At 39.2% G+C, this 24,297-nt stretch overlaps 3 protein-coding genes and 4 pseudogenes across 7 annotated transcripts; 3 read left to right on the forward strand and 4 right to left on the reverse strand.

The window, feature by feature from the left end:
- Window positions 1-1,028: 1,028 nt before the first annotated feature.
- Window positions 1,029-1,980, forward strand: AT3G33189 (annotated as a pseudogene; the record flags this gene model as incomplete). Its single annotated transcript has 1 exon — window positions 1,029-1,980.
- A 1,409-nt stretch (window positions 1,981-3,389) lies between these two features.
- On the forward strand, window positions 3,390-8,678 carry AT3G33193 (annotated as a pseudogene; the record flags this gene model as incomplete). The annotated part of the gene is made up of 1 exon: window positions 3,390-8,678.
- A 1,066-nt stretch (window positions 8,679-9,744) lies between these two features.
- Window positions 9,745-10,311, reverse strand: AT3G33293 (myosin heavy chain-like protein; the record flags this gene model as incomplete). The annotated part of the gene is made up of 2 exons (NM_148788.1): window positions 9,745-9,902; window positions 10,032-10,311. 2 exons carry the CDS (start codon window positions 10,309-10,311, stop codon window positions 9,745-9,747), a joined length of 438 nt encoding a protein of 145 aa, NP_683630.1.
- A 171-nt stretch (window positions 10,312-10,482) lies between these two features.
- On the reverse strand, window positions 10,483-10,919 carry AT3G33393 (myosin heavy chain-like protein; the record flags this gene model as incomplete). The annotated part of the gene is made up of 2 exons (NM_148789.1): window positions 10,483-10,710; window positions 10,794-10,919. The coding sequence occupies 2 exons, from the start codon at window positions 10,917-10,919 to the stop codon at window positions 10,483-10,485; spliced, it is 354 nt and encodes a 117-aa protein (NP_683631.1).
- Window positions 10,920-11,044: 125 nt separating this feature from the next.
- Window positions 11,045-12,043, forward strand: AT3G33494 (uncharacterized protein; the record flags this gene model as incomplete). Its single annotated transcript, NM_148790.1, has 4 exons — window positions 11,045-11,333; window positions 11,581-11,636; window positions 11,720-11,797; window positions 11,870-12,043. 4 exons carry the CDS (start codon window positions 11,045-11,047, stop codon window positions 12,041-12,043), a joined length of 597 nt encoding a protein of 198 aa, NP_683632.1.
- Window positions 12,044-12,650: 607 nt separating this feature from the next.
- AT3G33595 lies at window positions 12,651-19,268 on the reverse strand (annotated as a pseudogene; the record flags this gene model as incomplete). Its single annotated transcript has 1 exon — window positions 12,651-19,268.
- Window positions 19,269-20,669: 1,401 nt separating this feature from the next.
- Window positions 20,670-22,908, reverse strand: AT3G33585 (annotated as a pseudogene; the record flags this gene model as incomplete). Its single annotated transcript has 1 exon — window positions 20,670-22,908.
- Between the last annotated feature and the right edge of the window lie 1,389 nt (window positions 22,909-24,297).

Below are 24,297 nucleotides of genomic sequence, written 5' to 3' on the forward strand. Positions count from 1 at the left end.
TGTCGTAAGAGACAAAGATCGGGAAACTTGATCAAACTCGGAAATAGAGATTTGATCAAATGTGATATCTAAAGTCTCGGAGAGACTAAAGATGGGAAAGCATTAAGGAGTAAACAAGATCTTACACCCGCTGAATTCGAGGACGAATTCAGTTTAAGGGGGGTAGACTTGTAACGCCCGTGTCCCGAGTTAGGGAGTAAGCAAGATCTTACACACGCCGAATTCGAGGACGAATTCAGTTTAAGGGGGGTAGACTTGTAACGACCGCGTCCCGCGTTCATAAAGAGGCCAGGTTGTTTTAGGAGAAAACTATACCATGGTCAAGAAACGGACTAAAATACTTAGTCAGAAGAAAGAGAAAGTTCAAAGCTCAACCAGCTAGGTGAGCTGGACAAGCTAGGATGAACTAGCTAGCTAAGCTAGGTGAGCTAAACCAGCTGGAAGACTAGCTAGCTCAGCTAGGTGAGCTGACCGACAGCTCGACTGAGCTCGGTGAACTGATCGTGTACTGACCCAGCTGGGTGGTTCGGTCAGCTGACACTCGAGCTGGTGGACTGTGGTAGCTCACGGGTGAAGAGGTGTCTCGCCCAAAAGGTGTAAGGTCGAGCGGGTACCAACGAACGGATGCATCGCCTAATAGATGCAAGGAACGGATGCATCGCCTAATAGATGCAAGGAACGGATGTGACCTTTTGGAAGGATGCAAGGAACGGATGTGACCTTTCAGAAGGGTGCAAGGAACGGATGTGATGCTTCGGGAAGCATCCATTCGCCCCCTATATAAGGGAGAACGCCCAAGGCCTTTGGAATAATCTCACATCATCTCACAATAATCTCATATCATCCCACAACATCCAAAACACCATAAAACATTCTTAAAGGAGTCTCAACACATCCTAGAGTTGTTGGTCGGAAAGGGGGTGCGGCTCGGCGAGTATAACTCGACCGAACTGATGCGCATGCTACCTCCCGGTCCAACGGTTCGATGGAGTGTAGAGGATGGAGAGGGTAGACCATTCGTCTTAGAGACGAATCGGATCTGGTAGACCGATCGTTGGATCGGATCGGCCAGACCGATCGTCAAACGGATCGGATCGGCCAGACGGATCGGACAGACCGATCGTCGGACGGGTCGGATGGGACAGGCCGATCGTCTGACGGAACGGGTCGGACAGACCGATCGTCGGATGGGATGGATCGAGAAAAGTGTTCGAGGAAGCACAAGGATAAGTGCATCCGAACACACCCAAGGGTCACCCATGGATGCAATCTTACCGGTAAAGGGAGAAAGCACCAAGAATGGGTAAGGAACGTGATTCACTATATAGGATCAACATCGCGGCCGCCTTCATGTATCTATCTCCTCAGCCATGGTGAAACCGATCAGAGATTGGTAAGACCAAAGGGTGACTCGACGGATAACCAACGGGAAAGTCCATGGTGGGAACCGATGGACAAAACGGATATTGGACCCGCGAGCAAACCTAAGGCCGACGGAAGAAGGATTTCATGGGCTAGCCTACGATGATCCAGTGGATGAATCCAAGGACCCTTGGGTGTGATAAGGATATAGTTCAGATCGTATGGATGGATCAATAAGCCGAAAGCTTTATCGACCACCATAGACCGGACGGATAAATGGTTAGTAAACCATGGGCGGTCGTAGTAAATGAACAGATCGGAAACATGGATGGTTCGATAAGCCAAGGGCTCAATCGTCCACCATGGAACCGAAGGGGAGTACGTTTGGAGGACGGATGGACCAATAAGCCAAGAGCTTGATTCGACCATCGTGAACCAAGGGAATCGTACGATCCCCAATCTCTATCGTTGTACTTAGACCAGTGGGGTTGGTTGGTTGTATGGCTAAGTAACGATAGGGATTGGTTCATCAATTCACGACCGATGATAAGTCGTTGAACGAATGGAGTAAGGCGACAAACGGGCTAAGGAATCAAATCCGCATATTGGCCAAGGTATGTAACGATCTAGCTTATTAGTTAAGATAGACGTTTGGTAATTGACCGTGAAAGTAGGATAAAGGAATATGCGATTGTTTGGCTTAGAATGGTTAGCGAAAATATGCATGTCTTGACCGAGAAAAGGATCGATCTAAGTCTAAGGGACAAAGACGATGAAACCGGTACAAGAGTTGGTTAGAATTAAACCAAGGTTAGAAAGACTTCCGCTGTGTAATAAGAGAGCGATTATAGAATTTAGCCTCATAAAGGCAATTCTATGTTGAATCGCGAAAAGTTAAGAGGTTCGGCCACCCCTACAGACCCAAATTGTGTTAGTAGGAGTTCCGGTGGTTATCCAGTATACGATCCTTTCGGTGAACCTCTTGGTAATCCCGATGGAAAGGTTCGAAGTTATCCTTGGGATGGATTGGTTGTCAGGATATCATGCCCATTTGGATTGCGGGCGGAGCAGAGTAGTGTTCGAACTAAGGAATCGACCACGACTCACTTACTGTGGAATCAATCCAAGTAAGATTGCTTCGTTCGTGTCAGCACTAAGGTTGAGAATTTACTAAGGGAAGGAGAAGTCTACCTTGTCACTTTAACCGCCGTTGGTGGAGAAGTTGAAAGTGACTCAAGGATTTAAGAGATCCCGGTGGTGAACAAATTTGATGATGTGTTCAAGCCCTTGGAAGGATTACCTCTGCCGAGAAATCATCCGTTTACCATTAATCTTGAACCTGGGATGATTCGAATTGCAAGGACACTGTAACACCCCCAGTCCGAACTAGAACTCAGCCAGTCCGGCACGGCCCAGACACGCCACAATGAAAATGAATTCCCATAGAGTAGTCGAGGTTCTGAAACACATTTCGACCCTTAGCCACTCAAGGTTACCCATTTCCCCATTTGGGATCCATTTAGGCTTGCCAACCCTAACTTCACCCAAATGTTGTGTCGACTCGGACAAAGTCTTATCAGTTTGAAACCCGTAAAGTATAAAATAAATACTGATTTCATTATCAAAGAGTTATGAAAATACAAGGAAAAACCACAACATAAACATTGTTTTTATGGCCAAGGCATGAGGCCCAAAAGTACACTATACTAAAATACATACTTTGAGTTTTACAAAAGGACACTGAAAAACTACTTTGGATTCCCTAGTGTTCACCACTCCCTCTAATTCCCTTTAAGGTTACCTGCAAAACAAGTAGAGTCATGAGTAATCTAGCATTACTCAATGAGCTCGGATTCCTCAAGAAAACGTTAGTCTAATCCCCACCCATAATCCCCACATGAATAACATGAATAATCAGAGTACACAGAGAAGGTAGTAAACCACACAAACACAAGCAAGAAATAACGTTTCTTAAAGTTTTAATTAGGGCATGAATGCACTCCCTTCCTCAACACACGTGAACACCCGAGTTATAACCACAAAGGCATATAACCGGAACATCACCTTGGCTACACCGTCGTGAAAGCGACACCGGCCCTTGGGTAGCTAACCCAGTCTCTCTGGGTCCTTCGAACCCCTTGGGTAGCTAACCCAGTCTCTCTGGGTCCTTCTGACTCTAGGACAAAACTTGCTCACCAAGTTAGCTCGCCCGGGTGGATTCGGCTCCAAGTTGGCTAAGGCGTGGGGTCGAAGTTGGGCTTGCATGGCTTGGGAGAAAACTTGGTCACCAAGTCAGCTCTGCCCGAATGGATTTGGCTCCACGTTTTAAAACTTGGGCTCTACTCTGGCTTCCGCGGATTATAAATTGGCAGCCCTTCTTCTCATTTCACTCACCATTCTCTCTTCTTCTTCTCTTGCCCTTCTTTCTTGCTCGGGGTCAATGAGCGGGGTACTACATGCACCATATAGGTTGGTGCCAGCTGAGCTTGCAGAACTTCAGAAACAATTGGAGGATCTACTCGAAAAGGGATTTATTTGTCCAAGTTCATCGCCATGGGGAGCTCCGGTATTGTTTGTTAAGAAGAAAGATGGAAGTATGTAGTTATGTATAGACTACCGAGGTCTTAACAACATGACCATTAAGGATAAGTACCAATTGCCATGAGTTAATGAGCTAATGGATCAGTTGGGAGGAGCAAGTTGGTTCTCAAAAATTGATCTGGCCTTTGGGTATCATCAAATTTCAATCTCGGGATCGGATGTAATGAAGACTGCCTTTCAGACGAGGAATGGGCAATATAAATTTGTAGTCATGCCATTTGGACTTACAAATGCGCCCGCAGCCTTCATGAGACTTATGAACGAGGTATTACACGATTATCTGGATAGCTTCGTTATCATATTTATCGATGATATCTTGGTATATTCACAGAGTGCGGAAGTGCATCGTGAACATTTGGGGAAAGTGTTGGATAGACTTAGGGAACAACGGTTGTTCGCTAAGTTTAGCAAGTGTAAGTTCCGGCAACGAGAAATTGGATTTCTTGGCTACCGAATTTCAGGACAAGGAGTTACGGCGGATCCAGAAAAGATTACTGTAATATAGCAATGGCCGCAACCTACATCCGTTACAGAAGTACGGAGCTTCTTAGGATTGGCAGGCTATTATCGTAAGTTTGTCAAGGGATTTTCATCCATTACTAAGCCTTTGACCCGACTTACTGGTAAAGGTGTACCCTTCATATGGAGTAAGGATGTTGAGGAAGCCTTTGTTAAGTTGAAAACGGAATTAACAACCGCCCCAAATCTAGCATTGCCAAAGCCAAATAAACCATATGATATCTACACGGATGCCTCGCGAGTTGGCTTGGTATGTGTCCTTATGCAAGAAGGAAAGGTGATTGCCTACGCATCATGGCCATTAAGATGGCATGAGGAGAATTATCCCACTCATGATTTAGAGATGGCCGCTGTAGTATTTTCGTTGAAAGCATTTGAGATCCTACCTGTATGGAGAGACGGTACGAGTATTTACGGACCACCAAAGTCTTAAATACTTATTCACGCAGCCAGATCTGAATTTACGATAATGAAGATGGATGGAGTTAATTGCCGATTTTGATTTGAAAATTCAATATCACCCGGGAAAGGCTAATGTAGTAGCAGACGCCTTAAGTCGCCGGAAAATGGAAGTAGATGTTGGAAAGGATCTAGAGTCGTTATCTGATGAGCTAAAGAAGGTAACTTTGTTAGCTCTAGAGGGTGAATCTAGTGAGCCCTTGGGTTTACAAGTTGTGACTCAAGCAAACCTACTTCACCAAATCCGAGAGGAACAAGCGCAAGATGAAAAGTTGCAGAAAATCGTGGAGGAGTTAAAAACATTAGATGGACCAAACGCTAGTGGCAACCATCTAGCTGATGACGGCACCTTATTACTCAATGGGAGAATTACAGTGCCTGATCGTAAAGGATTACGATAAGAAATTTTAAGGGCGGCTCATACTTCTTTATTGAGCATTCATCCGGGAAGTATAAAAATGTACAAGGATATAAGGAAGTATTACCATTGGCCTGGGATGAAGAGATCAGTGGCGAAATGGGTAAGCCAATGTGAGTCATGCCAAAGAGTTAAGGTGGAACACCAAGTGCCGACAGGTTTATTGCATAACCTACCAATTCCTGCATGGAAATGGGAGTCAATATCAATGGTTTTTATCACTGAATTACCAACAAGACCAGGACGTAGCAATGAGGCTATATGGGTAGTAGTAGATCGCTTGACCAAGACGACTCATTTGGTATCAATGAAAAGCATTGATCAGTCACCTATCCTGGCAGAAAAGTATATTGATGAAATCTTAAGACTCCATGGGGTACCAACTAATATAGTATCTGATCGAGATCCTAAGTTCTCATCTTTATTTTGCCAAGACCTCCATCGTGCTTTAGGGACTGATGTTCCCATGAGCACGACATTCCATCCAAAAACTGACAGGCAAACTGAAAGGACCATCCGAACCATAAAAGATATGATTTGACTATGTGCACTAGAGTGGGCTGGTGATTGGGAAGACTACATGCCTTTAATTGAATTTTCTTCCAATAACAGCTATCACTCGAGCATCGGTATGTCGCCATTTGAAGCAATGTATGGGAGGCCATGTCGAACTCCTCTTTGTTGGACTGAAGTAGGAGAGAGGACGAGTTTTAATAATCGGTTGATCGATGAGTCTACGGAGAAAATTCAGTTCATCCGAGACAATATGAAGAAAGCTCAAGATTGACAGAAAAAGTATGCTGACCGAAACAAGAAGGCGACATGGTTTATCTTAAGGTAACCGCGTTAAAAGGGAATGATCGCTTTGGAAAGATTGGAAAGCTCGCTGTAAGATTTATTGGTCCATATAAAATTGAGAAGAAAATCGGGGAGGTATCCTACCGTTTGTTTATGCCGGAAGAAATGCGATTACATAAAGTTTTTCATGTGTCGCAACTAAGGAAGCATGTTCCGGATCCTAATGCTATCATACCCAAGCCAATACAAGAGTTGAGAACGAATCTCACATATCCCGAAGGACCTCTTGGTATTGGTGAAAGACGAATGCGGGAGCTAAAGAATAGAAGGATTCCGCAAATTCAAGTGTTCTGGGGAAGGCACAGTTGTAAGGTTACTACTTGGGAAGATGAGGAAAAGTTCTGGACGAAATAGCCTCAGTTTTTCGAACCAGGGAACGCAGAGGATGAAGACGGACCGTCTAATCCTTCTGGAATTCGGGACGAATTCTAGTAAGGGGGGGAGAATGTAGTGACCCGCTGACTCGCTCAAGCACTTGACACGTGGGCATGCTGAATCGCCTTTCCCTTGCTTATATAAGCCGAACTCGACCCCAATTGTTTTGTGAAGAGAAACTGAGTGGAAGTGAGAGGCTGCCAAGTTGAAACCGTCCGTCCGATTCAAGTTAAGGTCCCATAGCCGAAAACTCTACCCGAATCGTTGGAAACTTTCTGTTGGTTACTGAGTGAGTTCTGGATAATGGTTTAAGTTTCATATTCATATTCTCATGCATTCTTGATTGATTTTGTGAGTTATATGAATAGTGTAAATGGTTATATTGGAATGCATATGTGATCTTTAGATTCTTATGCTATTATTTATGGTTGGGAGGTTTTGTTGGGATATTGATGATTCTATGTGTTTGATTTAACCATATGTTTCATAATATCTTAAACTTTGGGGTCTTGGTACGTGGTGCTTGTGGTAGGAGGCAAAAACCATAAGCGTGCCAAGATCGTGATGTGTCTGACCTTCATAGTGAACCGTGCTATCGTGGGGTCTTGTAACGTTGTTACTTGATCGCCATGTAGTGCGAAGAACTTGGAGAGACGAGGCTAGCTATCCTGCCCGAGTGTCTACACGACGGTGTAGCGTTTGGTAGTGATGCTCCAGTTGCATACCTTTGTGGTTGTAATGCGGGAGATCACGAGAGTGTGTGTGTTTGGTGTTGGGTTGGAAGGCAGCATGTCGAGCCCTTAAAAACTTAATGAAACTGGAGTCTTAATGCATGTTCATGTTTTTGTAGTTTGCTTCGGCAAGATACCTTATGTTGCCATTCTCTGTTGCGTGTTTCATGTTGGGTATTCGGGTTGGGGTAAACTAATGTCTGTTGCAGGGAATCCCGAGCTCACTGAGTAACCTTAGTAATCGCGATGGCCTTCATAAAACTTTTAAATGTTTGGTAACATGTTGTGTAATATTTATACTTATGAAATAAATCAGATTTCTTGTACAAATTTGCAAGTAATGACTTATAATGACTTAGTCCGGGTCGGCACAACACTTAAATATCGAGAGTGGTCGTCAATACGCCGGCCAAGGGTTGAGATTGGTTCCTGAACCTCGATTGGATGTTGATGATCAATCTCAATGTGGCGTTTTCGGGGCGCCAATGACTTGTCCGGTCATAGAGCGTCTCGAGGGCGTTATAGTCGATGGATATCGTTGGACTACTGCACTGGTCAACCCAAGGTGTACAATATCTTTTGGTTTTAACTGATTATTTTTCGAAGTGGATTGAGGCCGAAGCATACGTGAACATCAAAGACTCGGCGGTAAAAACCTTCATTTGGAAAAACATCATATGCCGACACGGTGTCCCATACGAGATAGTTACAGACAACGGACCACAATTCATCTCACACGAGTTTGATGCTTTCTGTACGGATTGGGGAATCAAAGTTAGTTACTCCACTCTGCGGTATCCACAAGGAAATAATCAAGCCGAAGCTTCAATCTTAAAAAGCGTCTAAATCATTTGAAAGGAGGATGGTACGACGAGCTTCAACCTGTTTTATGGGCGTATCGCACAACTTCTAGACGTTCTACCGGAGAAACCCCATTCTCATTGGTATACGGGATGGAGGCAGTCGTTCCAGCCAAACTCAACGTGCCTGGACTACGCCGAACGGAGGCTCCTTTAAATGAAGATGAAAATTCAGCAATGCTCGACGATTCGTTAGATACCATCAACGAGAGGCGAGATCAAGCTTTAATCCGAATTCAGAATTACCAACAGGCAGCAGCTCGATATTACAATTCCAAGATCAATAGTAGACCTTTCTTCATGGGAGATTATGTTCTAAAGCGTGTTTTTGACAATAAGAAAGAAGAAGGAGCAGGCAAACTCGGCATAAATTGGGAAGGACCTTACATCGTTACCGAAGTGGTTCGGAATGGTGTTTTTGGCTTAAAAGATCTAGAAGACAGGCCAGTCAAACGTCCTTGGAATATGGTGAATTTAAAGAAGTTTTATGTTTAAGTAACATGCGTTTTTTGTTATGTACACGAACTACGGTGTGGCTTTATCCCGAAATGGGTATGTAGGCAGCTCGGAAACGAGTTCAACTACTAATAAATTTGTTTTATTCATTTGAAAAAGGGAGTTCGACTGTATGAACGAACAAGGCAAAGAAGTTCGGATGTGCGAACATACAAAAACAAGAAACAAAACTACGTTTATTCAAAGCAGTAAGTAAAGAAGACGAAGTCCCAACATGCGTGCCCTTCGAAGTAAGAAACTATTTTTGTCTTGCAAAACACTTGGACTCCTTCGCCGGCGAGGTCAAGAATAGGCATCATACAGTTTGGTATGCGAGCAAACTCGGAGATTCCGAGTTTGATCCAATCCCCGGGAAGAGAGTTAAGGGTGTGAAGCTCCCTTGATATCACGGTGACCGTCGCCGGAGAGGAACAGAGGGCTGCCGGGGTGAAGAAGAGAAACAGTGGAGGCTGCTTCGTTCTCCATTTGTGTATTGTTTATCAAGTAAATTTCTGAAATCATACTTGGAGAATTTGGTGGCAGATGGGACCTCTATTTATAGAGGGTTAGGGTTTTTCCTTGGAACCACAAGTTTAATAACTGTGGCGTGTCCGAATGGTTTAAACCATTTTTGGGAATCAAGAAAAAGCAATTATTACCTCAAAGGCGTGAAGCTTTTTCTTGTTTCTCGAGAAAGGAGATGGCAACCGTCGCATTAAAGACAAAAAGCCCATTAAATATAAAGAAAACAGTTAAGGCCCAAGCCTAGTAAATAAGCTGAATTGATTAAACCCGAGTTGGGGAATTCGCGTTCAAAACCGAGCTCGGTTCTCGCGTTTTAAGAGAAAGGTATGATCAACCTAAAAATCTCGAAACTTAGCCACATGGCCAAAAGATATATAAAGACGGACTATTGCAAAATCATAGTTTTAAAAGGTTTAAAAGCCTCCTCAGGCAAATACTTGTTCAAAAATAAAGCCTCCTTAGGCAGCAACATATTTATCCAAATTTAATTTCTAGTTTTGGAAGTGTTTGGGAAAGCCCCCAATTAAAGTAGATACAACCACTAGGAATCCGTAATCTTCTCGGGGTCAACGATAGCCGGATCGGCTTCGGTTGGTTCAACAACAGCTGACTCAGTTTTGGTTGGTTCACTGGCAGAGAGTAGCTTAGAAGAGTTTCCCGGCTCAGTTCCGGCTTCATGTTCAACATCCGGGATGATCACTGTCTCACTGTTCACGACCGGACAGTAGTATCGACCAGTTCACTAGAGCCTGAAGCGAACGTTTCAAGTCAGCAAAAAACACAAATACAACAACTATAGATTATAAGGATTCAGATGTAAAAGTTTACCAGCCCAATCTAAGCCTGATTCACTCAAAGGCAGTGATTCGATGTAAAAATCCTCGAAGTGTTGAGGGTTAAAGGACAAGGTGGGAAGAGAAGCAAGGTGGCCTCTTTTCTCAGCTAAAACAGCCTCCAGTTTGGACCTTTCTTGTTCCTCAGAGAAATCTTCCTCAAGGGTTTGGTCCAACAGAAGCAGGTTACTTTCGTGCTCCTTAATGTCTGACTCCAGCTCCGATCTGGCCTTCTCAGTTTGAATGAAGAGGATAGCCCCTTGAATCAATTCCATCCCGCGACCTTTCACCTCTCTTCTGGCTTTTGACGTAGACTTGGCTAATTCAGCATCTCAAAGCTTAGCAATTGCTTTGTACTTAGCCTTAAGTTCGGTGAACTGATTGTTCAAATCATAAGTGGCCGATTTAGATTCAGAGAGCCTGTCTCGAGCAGTCGAGAGTTCATCCTAGAGCTTGTCGTATCTTTGGTACTGATCATGCAACTCGCCATTCGATCTCATGAGCTTAGAAGATAGATGGTCGACTCGATCCTCTAGTTTCTGTTTAAAGTCAGAGGAGGAGCGGAGATCGGCCTCGAGGGAAGAAAACTTGCCTTTCCAAGCATCAATATCCTGTTCTATACTGAGCAGTAATCCTTCATAGTGCTCGATCATGTCGTTAAGCTCGTTGTTCGCCTAAGCAAGAGTTTTATATCCAAAAAAGTAAATTAGCATGCGTATAAATAAGCGATATCGGAATAGGCGAAAACGAGACTAACCCGAGATGAATGATGAGCATGGAGTAAAAATCGCTCGCGAATTGTAGGTCGCCATTTGTCGAAGGTGGGCAGGATCGTGTCTTTCCAGGTTTTGAAGCACCGAAAGACGTTGCCCTCTTTCTCCATCGCTAATAGGGAGTGAAAGATGTGTTACTAAAAGTTCGAATTATACCGAAAGCGAGGGAAATAAAACCATCGTTTGAACCTATAAGCGATTTTGTTTGAGGAACGAGAACGACCTTCGACTAGGGATGAGTATCTCGGGGCTCAGCATCTTCTTGTCGAGGAGTAGCACTTTGATCAGTCTTCTCACCACTAGGTCGAAGAGAAGGAGATGTGATACAGGAAGAGGAGGAGAACCCATCGATCAAGATGGAGGAGATGATCGAGGAGAGCGATCAGTTCGAGCCCTTGACTTTTCCCTCCAAGGAGAAGAGCTGTTGCGAGCTGGTCTCTCTCTCTTTTTGCAAATCAAGTCAGCGATTGGCTTGCTGCTCAGTCCATCACGGGCTGAAGTCCCGTGTGGTTTGGGAGGAAGCGGTGGAAGATGATGGAGTTGTCCAGGAGGACTCATTTTGAGATTCCATATAGCTTCAAAAAATCGGTCGAGGGTAAACAAATTCCAAAGGGTTTCACCTTCGATGACCACTTTGAAGAACTCGATTTATTCTTCAGTCGGAAGAGTCGCAGCAATGAAAGCTGCACAAAAACAAAAACAAATTCGGGTTAGGAAAAGAACGTGTAAACGAACAGAAGACAAATATGTTTCTGCCCTAATTTCTACCAGGTTTCGTGGACCATTTTGATGGAAGCACTTCGGAAAGGCTCTCAATTGAAGCAATGGTTTTCTTTATTAAGAACTAAGGATGGTGCGAGTTCTCGTTTTTGTTCGGGAGATGGGAAATGAGGTTTCTGTTGGCATTTAGGTATGCCGAGAAGTAACCAACTTTCTTCGACGAACTTCTTACGCTAAGAAGCTCGTTCAATTCGGGAACTCCAATTATGTACCCAGCCACCACCGCGACGGTGATAATCCCTAGAATAGATTGGAGAAGGTTGGAGGTTAATTGAGGTAGAGCAATTTCAAGAGCGGCCAAGTACCGAACGAGTGCCTTGGGAAGAGGAAAGGTCAGTCCGTATACCGCGAGGTGAATGAGAAGTCGGGATTAAAGGTGGTTAGATTAAAGGGCCTTTGGGCTGGAAGGGGAAAGCCCAGGAAGCTCGAAGTCAATTCAAATTCGAACGTTTGAACAATGAATTCGAAGATCGAAACGGATACATTTAAGATAGAATAATTGTGTGTAAATGAGAATTAATTGTAATTCTTAGGTATAAATAATAGGGCCAAGGGCCATAAGAGACACACGCATTTGTTTGCAAACTTAGTATACATATTTTCTTACAAAACTCATAGCTTTCTCCATAATCAATAGTTCTTTACACTTATTTTTGTCCTCAAGAATAATCCGTCTCACTATACAAATAAATATTTGAGTGTGTGAATCCGACATCCACAATTGACACCCCCTATAACTGCATCGACATGTTAGTGTTTAAGGGAATTGAACTAAACCACACTTCAGCATATAACTAGGCGTAAAAACCTAGTTATCAATTTGGCGCCGTTGCCAATTCATTGTTGCATTGTTACATTCAAGATATCAGAAAAAGTTAAGATCAAGTTCTTTTACATTACTCAAGTTACTAACTCATCTTTTCGTCTGTTTGTTTTTGTGGTACAGGTACTAATATTTGTGCATGCAAACTCGGTCCAAAGGTTCTGCACACATACTACCTTTCAAAGACAAAATAGAAAGAATAGCTCGTGAGTTACAAGCAAAAAAACCAAAAGCAGACTGTGATCAACAAAGACCAGTTGCTATGGATCAACAGAACAGACCAGTTGATATACAAGACCCACCTAATGTTAACAACCAAGATCAAGATTACGCAACAACATAACTGGGCAACCAACTTTTAACTGAAGTAAATGGTTAGGTAATCCAGAAATCTTGATTTTATTGAGAAAATCAGGCGTATATACGGGGTTTTTATCTGCACGTGTGTCAGAAGGATCAATAGAATCAGAACTTCGATAAATCTTTTCTTCACCTGCAAAGAGTAGTAGTTCATTGTCATCTACTCTATTATATGTATAATTTTGAGTAATATTCAAAGTTAATTCACTAACATGTTAGTTTGGAAAGCATATGATCGTTAATTGAGTTAACATCATCATTGGTTGGACACAAAATAGCTCTGTCTTGGAAAAACTTTGGATCTCTCTCTTCAGCAAAGGATGTACCATAGACTGCTTTAATGATCGATTCTATAGGGTCGTCTTCTTCAAGTATAAGAATATCATCTGGTATTTGTATCTTAGTTACTCCGTCGTTAGGCTCATTTAGTTTCCCCTCGCTGACTGCAAGGATCCATTTCGAAAAATCCTCAATCTCACGTGCCTCATTTATGTCTATATCTTGGAGAAGCCTCATGTTCTTGGTCAACTTCAAAACTTTGCAATGCTGCCAAAGATAAGACGAATTGAGTGACGATTTGAAGATCAGTTCCCTACCGGTTGCAGGGATGACAGGAAAGATTTGCCTAAAATCACCTCCGAAAAGAATTACTTTTCCACCAAACGGCATGTCTTCTGGAGTCGATAGAATATCTTTTAAACTTTTATCTAATGACTCAAAACAGTACTTACTCATCAGAGGAGCTTCATCCCAAATAATCAACTTAGCTGCTGTTACTAATTGAGCAAGATCACTACCACGCTCCATGTTGCATGTTGAGGTCTCATGAGGAGTTAGAGGAATACCAAACCTAGAATGTGCAGTTCGGCCACCTTCTAATAACAGAGATGCAATGCCACTTGACGCAACGTTTAAACAAATATCTCCTTTACATCTTATCGTTGTGGATAGAACCTTCCACAAAAAGGTTTTCCCTGCTCCTCCAAAACCATATAAGAAAAAAACACCTCCTTTGTCATTAAGGACAGCATCCATAATTTCATCATATACCTTCTTTTGTTCCCTAGATAGCATCTTTAACCAATCATCATGTTTTTTTTTCAATGTTTCACGATTCTAGTAGCGCTCATCGAGTATCAACTGATTAAAGGAAGGTTCATCGCCAGGTTCAAGCTGCGGCAACATCTTATACCTCCAAAGATCTGCTCCATGCCGTTTCAATATTTTTTGCAACTCTTTTAAACATAACCGAATCCTCAAATAAGATGGAACCTCCTCAGCAACCGCAGCCCTCTGCTGCACCTCCGCCACTCGTGGCGCAACTGGAGTCTGCACTGGTACCACACCTGGTAACCGCTCCAACAACTGCCTCAGCAGGCCCGCCAAACTAACCTCTGGAACCTGGGCTCCTCTGGCTGCGGCACCCATCACTCCTGGGCCCTCAACACAACCGGCATGCACACCGGCACCGACACCAGCTCCACCAGCCCCCACTCCGGCTGCACCAGCTATATCGGCACAAAGACCGTCCCCAACCCCGAGCTCCACAAACTCAGGCTACGAATCCACACTCTGCTCAACCGTGGCACTGTGGTCGTCACTCTCGCCAGTACCCTCGAGGACTCGTCCTCTACCACGACCACGACCACGACCACAACCACGACCACGACCACGACCACGACCACAACCACGACCACGACCACGACCACGAACTCCAGCTCCACTAACCATCTGCGCTGCTCAAGAACAAAAGGCTAAGAAACTAGAACAACAAATATATCACAAACAACTTACAATGGAATCTCATTTAAGGCTCGGAGAAGATGATGCTAGGACTCCGACAACACACAATTGACTAAACACTCCATAATCAATCCTCAATATGCTAACACCCTAGCTCATCCCACATCAATCATCAGGAAAATAATTCATCAATTAAGTTTTCTACACATCCTAGAACCGTGATCCCTCTGATACCAAATTGAAACAACCCGACCCATTTTTAAAAAAAATATAATTAAATATTCCCATAAATATCTAATTAAACCAACCAATAAAATAACAATTAAACCGCAAGTTAAAAATACTATTTTATGAATAAATAAATAATTCAACCAACAAAACCAAGAATAACTAACAATCCTAACCGGGTTCCAATAACCAAAAACACAAAAAATAAAACAAACGAGTTCCTAGATCATCCTCTCTTCATTGCCATGATTCCACGATCACACTTTATCTTTACCTTCATCAACAACACAATGAGATGCGTAAGTATTAACATAAATACTTAGTGAGGCGATCCTCCCATCTACGAGCTATACACACAAGCAAATAAAAGGGTATAATCACAAATACAACACAAATAAATCAGTCATTGAACAATTCACCCAAAACACATTCACCGCACCTACTTATCATCACACAAAACAAATTACACAACCCAATCGCTCAGATAAGCTCATGGTCACACACTCACCTTAACAAATTAATTCTAATAACAATTAAACCCGGGAGAGACTCTCCTAGCGTCTGAAAGAGTCCAGAAACGTCCTACAACAAGTCACAACCAAAAGCAACCTTGAAGCAAACTGTACATGAAAAACAGAAACAATCAACCTCAAAGACGAAAACCTAAAATACAAACTAACCGTTAACTATTAAATCGCTCCAGTGAAACGTTAGCCCTAGACGTCACGAAGCTTCCCACAAAATATTGTCCCGATCGGAAAACAACCGATACCACGATCGCAATTTCAATCTCCGCTGGTCCTAATTCGCGTCTGAGAAAACGTGTCTCACTAAACTGCGAATAACTCAAATTGTTTTAATCCAAATCCAGTTCTGTAAACTGGAGAATAACGATAAACGACTTGGGAATAATTCTACTAAATTTCGTTACCTTTTACCATGATTTGATATGACCAAACTGATTTTTCCCAAACCCTAACGATTCTGCTCCTTTTCCTTTTCTCTCTTTTTCTCCTTTATAAAACGAAAAGTTGCTAACTAAAGCCCTAATTTCGAGTTTCCTTCTTTTATAGGCACACTTTAGGATTTCCAATTAACCCAACCAATTAAACCGGATGATTTAAAAACAAACCCTAACCGATTTTCCGGTTCACGGGTGTTACAATTCTCTGTATGTTTTATGAACAACACCCTCGACGGTTTTGATATCATTATTTGTTTCTCCTACATTGTTTTGCTCGGAGACAACTTCTTTTCGATGAGGCTCTATAGAGACGGTTACACGATCAGGTCCCTTGTTAACATACTTGAATAAGTATTTAAGAGAGACGGATTGGTTAAACCACTCTACATTGATGTGAGCCCTGTATTTCCGTAATAGGACATCGTTATATGGAACAACATACTGGTTGTCACATGGATACTTATTCTTCTCGATGAAACGACCAGTATCTTTGCGCCTATATTTGGATAACCTTCATTGTCAAGAGACGTGTCCTCAACATGGTTCTTTGGATAATACTTGGAACATTTACCATTTTCCATGCATGGCGAATTAGGATTAACCAATCGGCATGGTCCATGAATCATACATTCTGAGACAGCTTGATATAGCTCTGGATCTTTTTCTTTATCTGGAATTTCGGCAAAAATAATCTTGTCAACATGATCAGCCGTAGGAAACTTGTATCTAGGATCCATCCAAACAATTATGTGAGCATGTGGAAGACCTCTTTTTTGAAATTCTACTGTATACATAACTGTTTCAACATAATAATTATGAGTTAATGTCACTTGTAAGTTAAAATTCATGAAATATATGTATAAAAATATGAAATAATGTAGTACCTGATTTGGTTTTGCCAAAGATATGATTCTTTGTTATATCATCCATCAAGTTGTCGAGTTTCATTTTATAAATCCTACAAATGATATCCGGCCTGTCCTCAGCATTCAACTTCCGCTCTTTTACAAATCTTGTGATCTCTGGCCACTTAGGATTACATGTGAAGGTTATAAATAGGTCGGGAAAGCCGAAATGTTTACAGGTACCCATTGCATCTAAGTAGTTCTGCTGCATATAAGCTGGACCACCGCTGAAAGATGGAGGAATAATAACACTTTTTCCTTTATTAGAAAGATCATTACCCCCAGCATCAGAAGCATCTTGAACTGCCTGCTTGTTGGTACTGCGCAGCTTCGTCTGATTTTTTTTAATAAATCTTAGCCGATTAGACTCTATCATTGTAAAAGCGTCAACTATGAATTGTTGAAGTAAACGTTTTGAGCAAAGGAGGATGTGCTTCTCATCTTTTCTCTCTTGTAAACGGTAGTCAAACCACTGCCTCATACTAACATCTTCCTGCTTCTTCTTTCCTTTTGAAGTTTTGGTAGGAGTTTTTTTTATTCCAAGCTTATACCCATCCTCTCCTTTTGGAAATAACAATGGATACTGGAGAGCTAGATATGAAACGTGACATTCATGTATTCTCCTTAACTTTCCAGACTTCATCTGTAGAACTATATCTCTTTTATCTAGATTGTCGTCGAAATCTCCAGGTATCAATGCAACAACTTCAGCTACAGATGGAAGATTATACACTCTGTCATCTGTCTCGCGGTTAGATATAATCCTCATATGAAAATTTGCCTCTTCTTTCACTATGTTGAATCTATCACGGGCAATCCTAAAATTTGCAACATGAGGGTTTATCTTGTCCAACATCTTTAGCAAAGCTGAAACTGTTTCTTTCTTGAACTTTTGTTTTCCACCTTCCATCCCACTATTATTACCTTTGCTGCAATTTTGTATAATTACAAAAGACATTTAATAAATACAATGTATTAGCTGCTTCTAAAATATTTTTTTTTCATAAAGTTCTTTTATAAAACTATCAGTTACCTCATAACTTCAATTAGATTGTCAACTTCATTATCAGTGTCCATCATATAAAGCTGTTGAAATTTTGCATAATCGCCAGGTTTTGGTTTCAACGCGCGTATCAAGTGATAGTTTTCTCCTTGTAGAGCAAACATAGATGGACCACGTCCCTTTTTAACTGATCGATCCACCTTGCCACCAAGAGATGTGAATGAAAACAACATGTTGTATGGTATGACATTTGCTCTAAAATTTTTAGCATCTGGATGGTCGCTTGTAAACAACCACCACATATATTTAGGTGATTCTTTTAGCATAGGTAGAACAATCTGACCTTGCATACAACATCCTGTATAAACCGAATTAGCACTCTTCCTTCTTCTATTTAGTCTTTCACCGTACCAGAAAATTGCACCACAATGCACACATGTGTGATTCGCTTCACCTTCGTCATGATAATCTGAATCGAACAAACATCAATACATGTTGTTTTTCATTGTTTCTAATATATATAATATATGTTTTAAAATTATTACCGCTAGTGGATGAACTGCCATGCTCTTTGTTCGAAGTTGCTGCAGTAAACTCCTTGTTTAAATTCCTTCTTAACAAATCTTTCATGTCAATCATATTATTTGGTCCAATAACTTGATCGCTCGGTGAAACTTTGTCTGACTCATACTCTTCTTGACTACTACAGTCAAATATATGATCATCGAATTCCTCTGACCTATCTGAAGACAGAAGAAAACATGAAAGTAGCACAAATAAAACAATTTTATACATTTTATATAAAGGTGGTAATTCTAAAAGTATGATTAACATTATACCACTATCAGAATATATTGCTTCAGAATGATCAATTTCTTCGTCATTGAGCATGTTGTCACGTACAATACTTGCAACATTCTCTTTTGATTGTAATTTAGTTGAATGGAGGACTCCTAACAATCAACAAAAAAATTTATTAAACAATATAATTTCTGTTTGACTATTGGACATTAGACAAACATACTAAAACATAACATAAATAGCTACTTTTAAATATAAATCGAACCTTGATCATTTGATACTTTTTCCTTCTTATTGGACATTAATCGAATGGTAGAGACGATGGATTCTCCAGATATATTTGTTATATCCGATAAGACATTTCCAGAGTAATCTACCCCAAACAATGTGTTTACGTTTGGGGTAGTTTGATTAGGAGTTAAGAAGTCTGGTGATCCTCCTGAGAAAACAACAACCAAATTAAGAAAAATAATAATATTAACTAATATGTATTGTATCTAATATTAAATATTAAAAAATTATAACCTGATGGGTTTGATATTTTTCTGGCCATTCTTTTAATAGCAGACAATCTTCTAATAGGTGCTTTGTTAACAATATCACCATTGTTGGTTGTTTTGACATTGGTCTTCTTACGAAGTGATGATGGTATACTTTTTGTTTTCGATAAATTTCCTGCATTAAAGAATATAAAAATAAAAAATAACATATAAATAAAATACTATTTTTATGATTAAATTTATATGATAATGTTGTATATCGAATAGTATATAACTTACTAACCTGATTTTCTAGTTTTTGCGGCAGCTCTTGTAAAAGTTGGATTAATAACTTCTGAGCTATTAGATGGATTGACTCTATTTTCTCTTGTGTGTGGGGTATTATAAATTACTCTGTCTCCTTTGAAGTGCAAAAATATATGGTTCAATATAAAGTCGAAAGAAACGATGATGATGATATATGAGAATACTACCTGTAAGAGTTGAATTCAACGAATTAATAGGCGTAATGGGTGAGGAACTCCCATTATTATTTGCCGGGTATAGCGGTAAGGACACGGGAGTATGAGGAGTTTGACTTCTTTTGGTAAGATCGACATTGGTAATGTCACTAAGCACTCTACCAAAAACAGAACCGATGGGAACTAAATTTTTCGACCCAAGTGCTTGATTATGCGAAGAAAAGTTGGTTTCATCGAACAAACGTCTTGTTCTTTTTTGGTTTTCTGGTTTTTTTGTTGTTGATGTACATCATTTTCATCATTATCCTTTCTTTTCTTCATTGTAATCGATGAAAAAATAACAAAAAATGTTTATTTGTTTTCAGTATAAAGCTAAATGTATGAGAAACGAAATATAATATGATAAACATAGCCATACTAAAAAATAGGAAACAATATATATGAAAATATATTGTTAACCAAAATATCTATAATCTAAATCTATTATGGCACAGTATACGGAATGTATATTCTAATTTAGTTTTTCTACTATATTATTGTGCAAATTGGAACACAAATTAAGGGATAATTGATCAATTATCTCCTCGTTGAAATAATTGATGTGTAAAAAGGAAAGGAATCATCTACAACCAATATGATTTCTTATAGGTTTGAACAATAATTATGACATTTATTTATTAGCGTGTTACAAAAAATGGTCATTATTATAATAAGAATCTATGAAAAAATAGGAATATGTTTGTTTAGTTAGACTGATTATTTAGTGTACAAAATCTATGCTAATTCTGATTTTGTTTAATATTTAATACAAAATTAGCAAAATTGCTTGTGGTTAGTATGATTAACAGTATAATATAAAATCATTGGATTCGTAATAAAAAACAATATTGTTTTCTGGAAAATTGATGTTTTGAGTTTTTTATTGTTTCCAAAAAATTGATGTTCTACATCAAAATCATTACTATTTTATTGTTAAATAATAAAAAGAAGAGAGAAATATTAATAATATTATAGTTAAATAACAAAATAATAAAATTTCATTAAATTTGTTTTCTTAATTTGTGTGAACATATAACAAATAAAATTTAGTGGAACAGAGGGAGTATAACTTAAGTAATAAAATTGTTAACAAAACGACATATAATTGAAATAACTTTATTAATTCCCAAGAAATAAAATAAAATAAAATAAAGATAGTTTAGATCTTAAAAAAATAAAACAACTTGCATCACTTTAAGCAAATAAATAAGAAAGAAAAAAACGATCCAAGCTGGAGTAGTCATTGAGCATCATTCGCCGGAGACTTCCTCAGACATGGTCATCTTAGAACACTTCTTCCTACTTATGGAAGCCTGATCATTTCCATCAACATCATCTTCTTTTCGTTTTGATGATGGAGTACAGGTTGATGACAAATCCACATCAGAAAGGTCAACACCATTAGTGAGCATAAGGGAACCCTATATGAAAATACATAAACAGTTTAATAAGACAACCCTAAGAAATAAATATTAATGATTGGAATTGTTTAATGTTATTTGACAAACCTGTTCGATCGAAATTAAGGATGATGGATCAACGTATGCATCAGAGTCTTCTTGAACGATTTCATCAGCAATGTTACCGGTGTAGACTCGGGCAACAGTGAATGAATCATATCCACCAAATATGTTTTCCCTTTGAATGCACAATAGAAACTAAAAAGTCTTCCCTTTCAAACCATTGATAACATCAGGCAAAACAGTTGGGTCTTCGATCTACAGAAAAATATAGATTATTATAACATGAACGTAGACATTTTAATGAAAGAGTTTATTTTTCAAAAGGCAATAAACCTCATCAAATGACCTAGAAAGCAAATCATGGGCAGTAATGGCAAGAATTTCCTTTGCATGACTATCGAATAACATGCATCTGGCTTCACCACTTTGGTCCATAATATGGAGATGTAACCAAATCCTAAAAGTTAAATAGGATTATTAGCTTCTAAACACCAAATTATAAATCATAATACATTCAATATAAGGATTTCATAAAGACTAATTTGGCAACAACATATTTTGCAAAACCATTGCATATTTCACACCAAAATCTTGGCTTTTGAGGTAGCTTGACATCTTCAAGTTTGATAACTTCTTCTTTGACAACCTTCTTGTTGTGAGCACGACAACAAAAATAGTACCACGGCCAATTTGTATCAATTGCCGGATTAAAACAAACTGTTTTGCACTTACCCACTTTCAAATGAATATAAAGAGGAATTGACAAACTAAGTTTAAAATATGAAAATGTAATAAAAAGGTTTGCCACCACATAAATTAATGAATCGTACATCATAAGATGTGAGGACTTCCTTGATTGTTTGCCTAGGATAATCACCATCGTCATCGCCAGTTCTTGGTGCATAGAGCCTCTTGTGAAAAGATCCAGAACTTCCCAAAGTTAACCCATCAGTTAGTATGCTATATATCAAGAAAATATACTTTGCTTAATATTATGTAGAAGCTAATATATTTAGTGACAAATAAATACAATTACCTTTGCTTAAAAAGACCCAACTCAGCCAACGTGGGATCCACGAAGACTTGTGAAACATCAAAGAATTGGAAACACTCCTACTATCTGTTTTAAAAATTTAAGGTCGTGTTTTTTAAAATAGTATAGATATGTAGTAACACATAACAATATAATTACCGTTGTAGAGATTGATCTTCGCAAATCGGATTAAGCAAACAACAATACCATCGGTTGACTCCTGGCAAGCTTGGTCAACAATCTCAGCATACTTCCCCCAAAGTGTACATGCCAAGCGAGTGTCACTAAAAATGGAAAGAATAAATTTATTAATAAAAAGTAAAAAAACAACAAACTTTAAATAAGAATGAATATGAATATAGATTGTTTGTACTGCTGATCTTTCAAATCGAAATCGATTTTTTTGGTGGACTTGTTGTTAGCGTTAAGATCTTGGATTTCAGACCGATTGACAACCTGACCCATAACATATGTATAGACAAATAGAATACATCTATGAATATAATTACTATATAAGAGATAATGCATGTATGTTCGAAAATAAAATGAAAACTTGAATCTAACCGTGCAAGATATTTGAGTTAGCGGATCTAGAGAGGATCACATCAAACTTAGCAAGTGAGAGGAACAAAGCATCAGAAACGGTATCACATGGAGAGACAGTGGTTTTGAAAACAAAACCAATCTTGTATTTCAAGTCAGAAATACGATACTGACCACTTGTAGGATTTAGAGTGATTGTCGTAATGATCTTCCAAACACCCTCGGTTAAGCACCTTTAAAACTTCTTGATGTGCTCTCTTCTCACAGCAGCATACATCTTATCACCATATATGACAAAAATAATTTAAATAATAATTAGTAAAGGAAAATGATGCTTGTACTATAAGGTTTATGAAAATATAAAGTTGAAACTATAATACGTACAGCTTCATCAACCAAAATCATTTCGATGGATTCACCAGCCTTTACAGAATATTGCCTCCAAACATGAAGCAATTTAACCTGAATACGCCAAGCGTTCTTGTAAGGTTTTAGCGATTTCAAGGGAGTGAATGGAAGAGGATTGTCGAGCATCATTTTTAAAAAAATGAAATTGAAAATGAAACTGTGTGAGTGTAAGCTGAGTGAGTAGATTGAAATGAGGCGTCCGATATTTATAAGAATGAGTGGTTAGGTCAAAAAAATATGCGCAAAAGATATTATCCTTGGAATTCAAGTTTATTCCATATCAAAAATCAGTAAATTATAGGAAAATATTTATCATTTTCCGTAAAAGTAGGTATGAATATAGGATTATGGAGAAATGTAAAATAATTCCAAAAGAAGATCGCAAAGAAATATTAGATGTGCTATAATTATGGAGAAAATGTAAGATAATTCCAAAAGAAGATCCAAACGAAATATTATATGTGCTATAATTATGGAGAAAATGTAAGATAATTCTCAAAGAAGATCCACACGAAATACTGTTTCATGGATAATTATGGAGAAGTGATATATACTTAATTGTTAACGAAGATACGCAAGATATTGAATGAAATTAATACGATTAGTTTCCTGAAATATAGTCGGAAGAATTTATGCATGAAACTACAAAATCGGACAGCTTGAAATAAATCTATTCAACGGCGAGGATTAAAAGGAGAATCCCATTTTTTTAAAACAGGATAAAAAGAAGCGCGTGTTTTTTTTTGGGAAATACGTAATCGAACGGATACAAACAATTCAATTCAATGGCCAAGATTAGAGGCGAATACCCATTAGTTTCAAACCGGGTAAAATGATCCGCGTGTTTTTTTAAGCGAAGCCGCGAAATCGAACGGATAAAAACAATTTAATTGAATGGCCAAGATTATAACGTATAACCCAAAAGTTGTAAACCCGGGTCAAAAGGATCCGCTTGTTTTTTAAGTGAAGGCGAGAGATCGAACGGACACAAGCACTTCAATCGAATGGCCAAGATTATAACGTATGACCCAAAAATTGTAAACCTGGGTCAAAAGGTTCCGCGTGTTTTTAAAGTGAAGGCGAGAGATCGAACAGACACAAACAATTCAATCGAATGGCAAAGATTATAACGGAAGTTAAGTGATTCTCAGTTAAAGGTAATTTTTTTCATGACATTAACATTTTAAACATATGATTTTAAGGTAAATTTTTTTTTAACTGAGAATCACTTAACATACGTCTCAAATAATAGAGTAGATATAATGTTTTTTGCATATATATCAGTCTTTGAAATCTAATCATTGGTTTAATAACTGAGAATTTGTTTATATCGTCAAATATATTATTAACATATTAAGTTGGTTTGTACGTTATATCATTTCATCCATACATCAAACTCCATCTATATTTGTTAATGATATTATTTCAATAATG

The sequence above is a fragment of the Arabidopsis thaliana genome, chromosome 3 (assembly GCF_000001735.4).
Source record: "Arabidopsis thaliana chromosome 3, partial sequence".
In the NCBI taxonomy this organism is placed as follows: Eukaryota; Viridiplantae; Streptophyta; class Magnoliopsida; order Brassicales; family Brassicaceae; genus Arabidopsis; species Arabidopsis thaliana.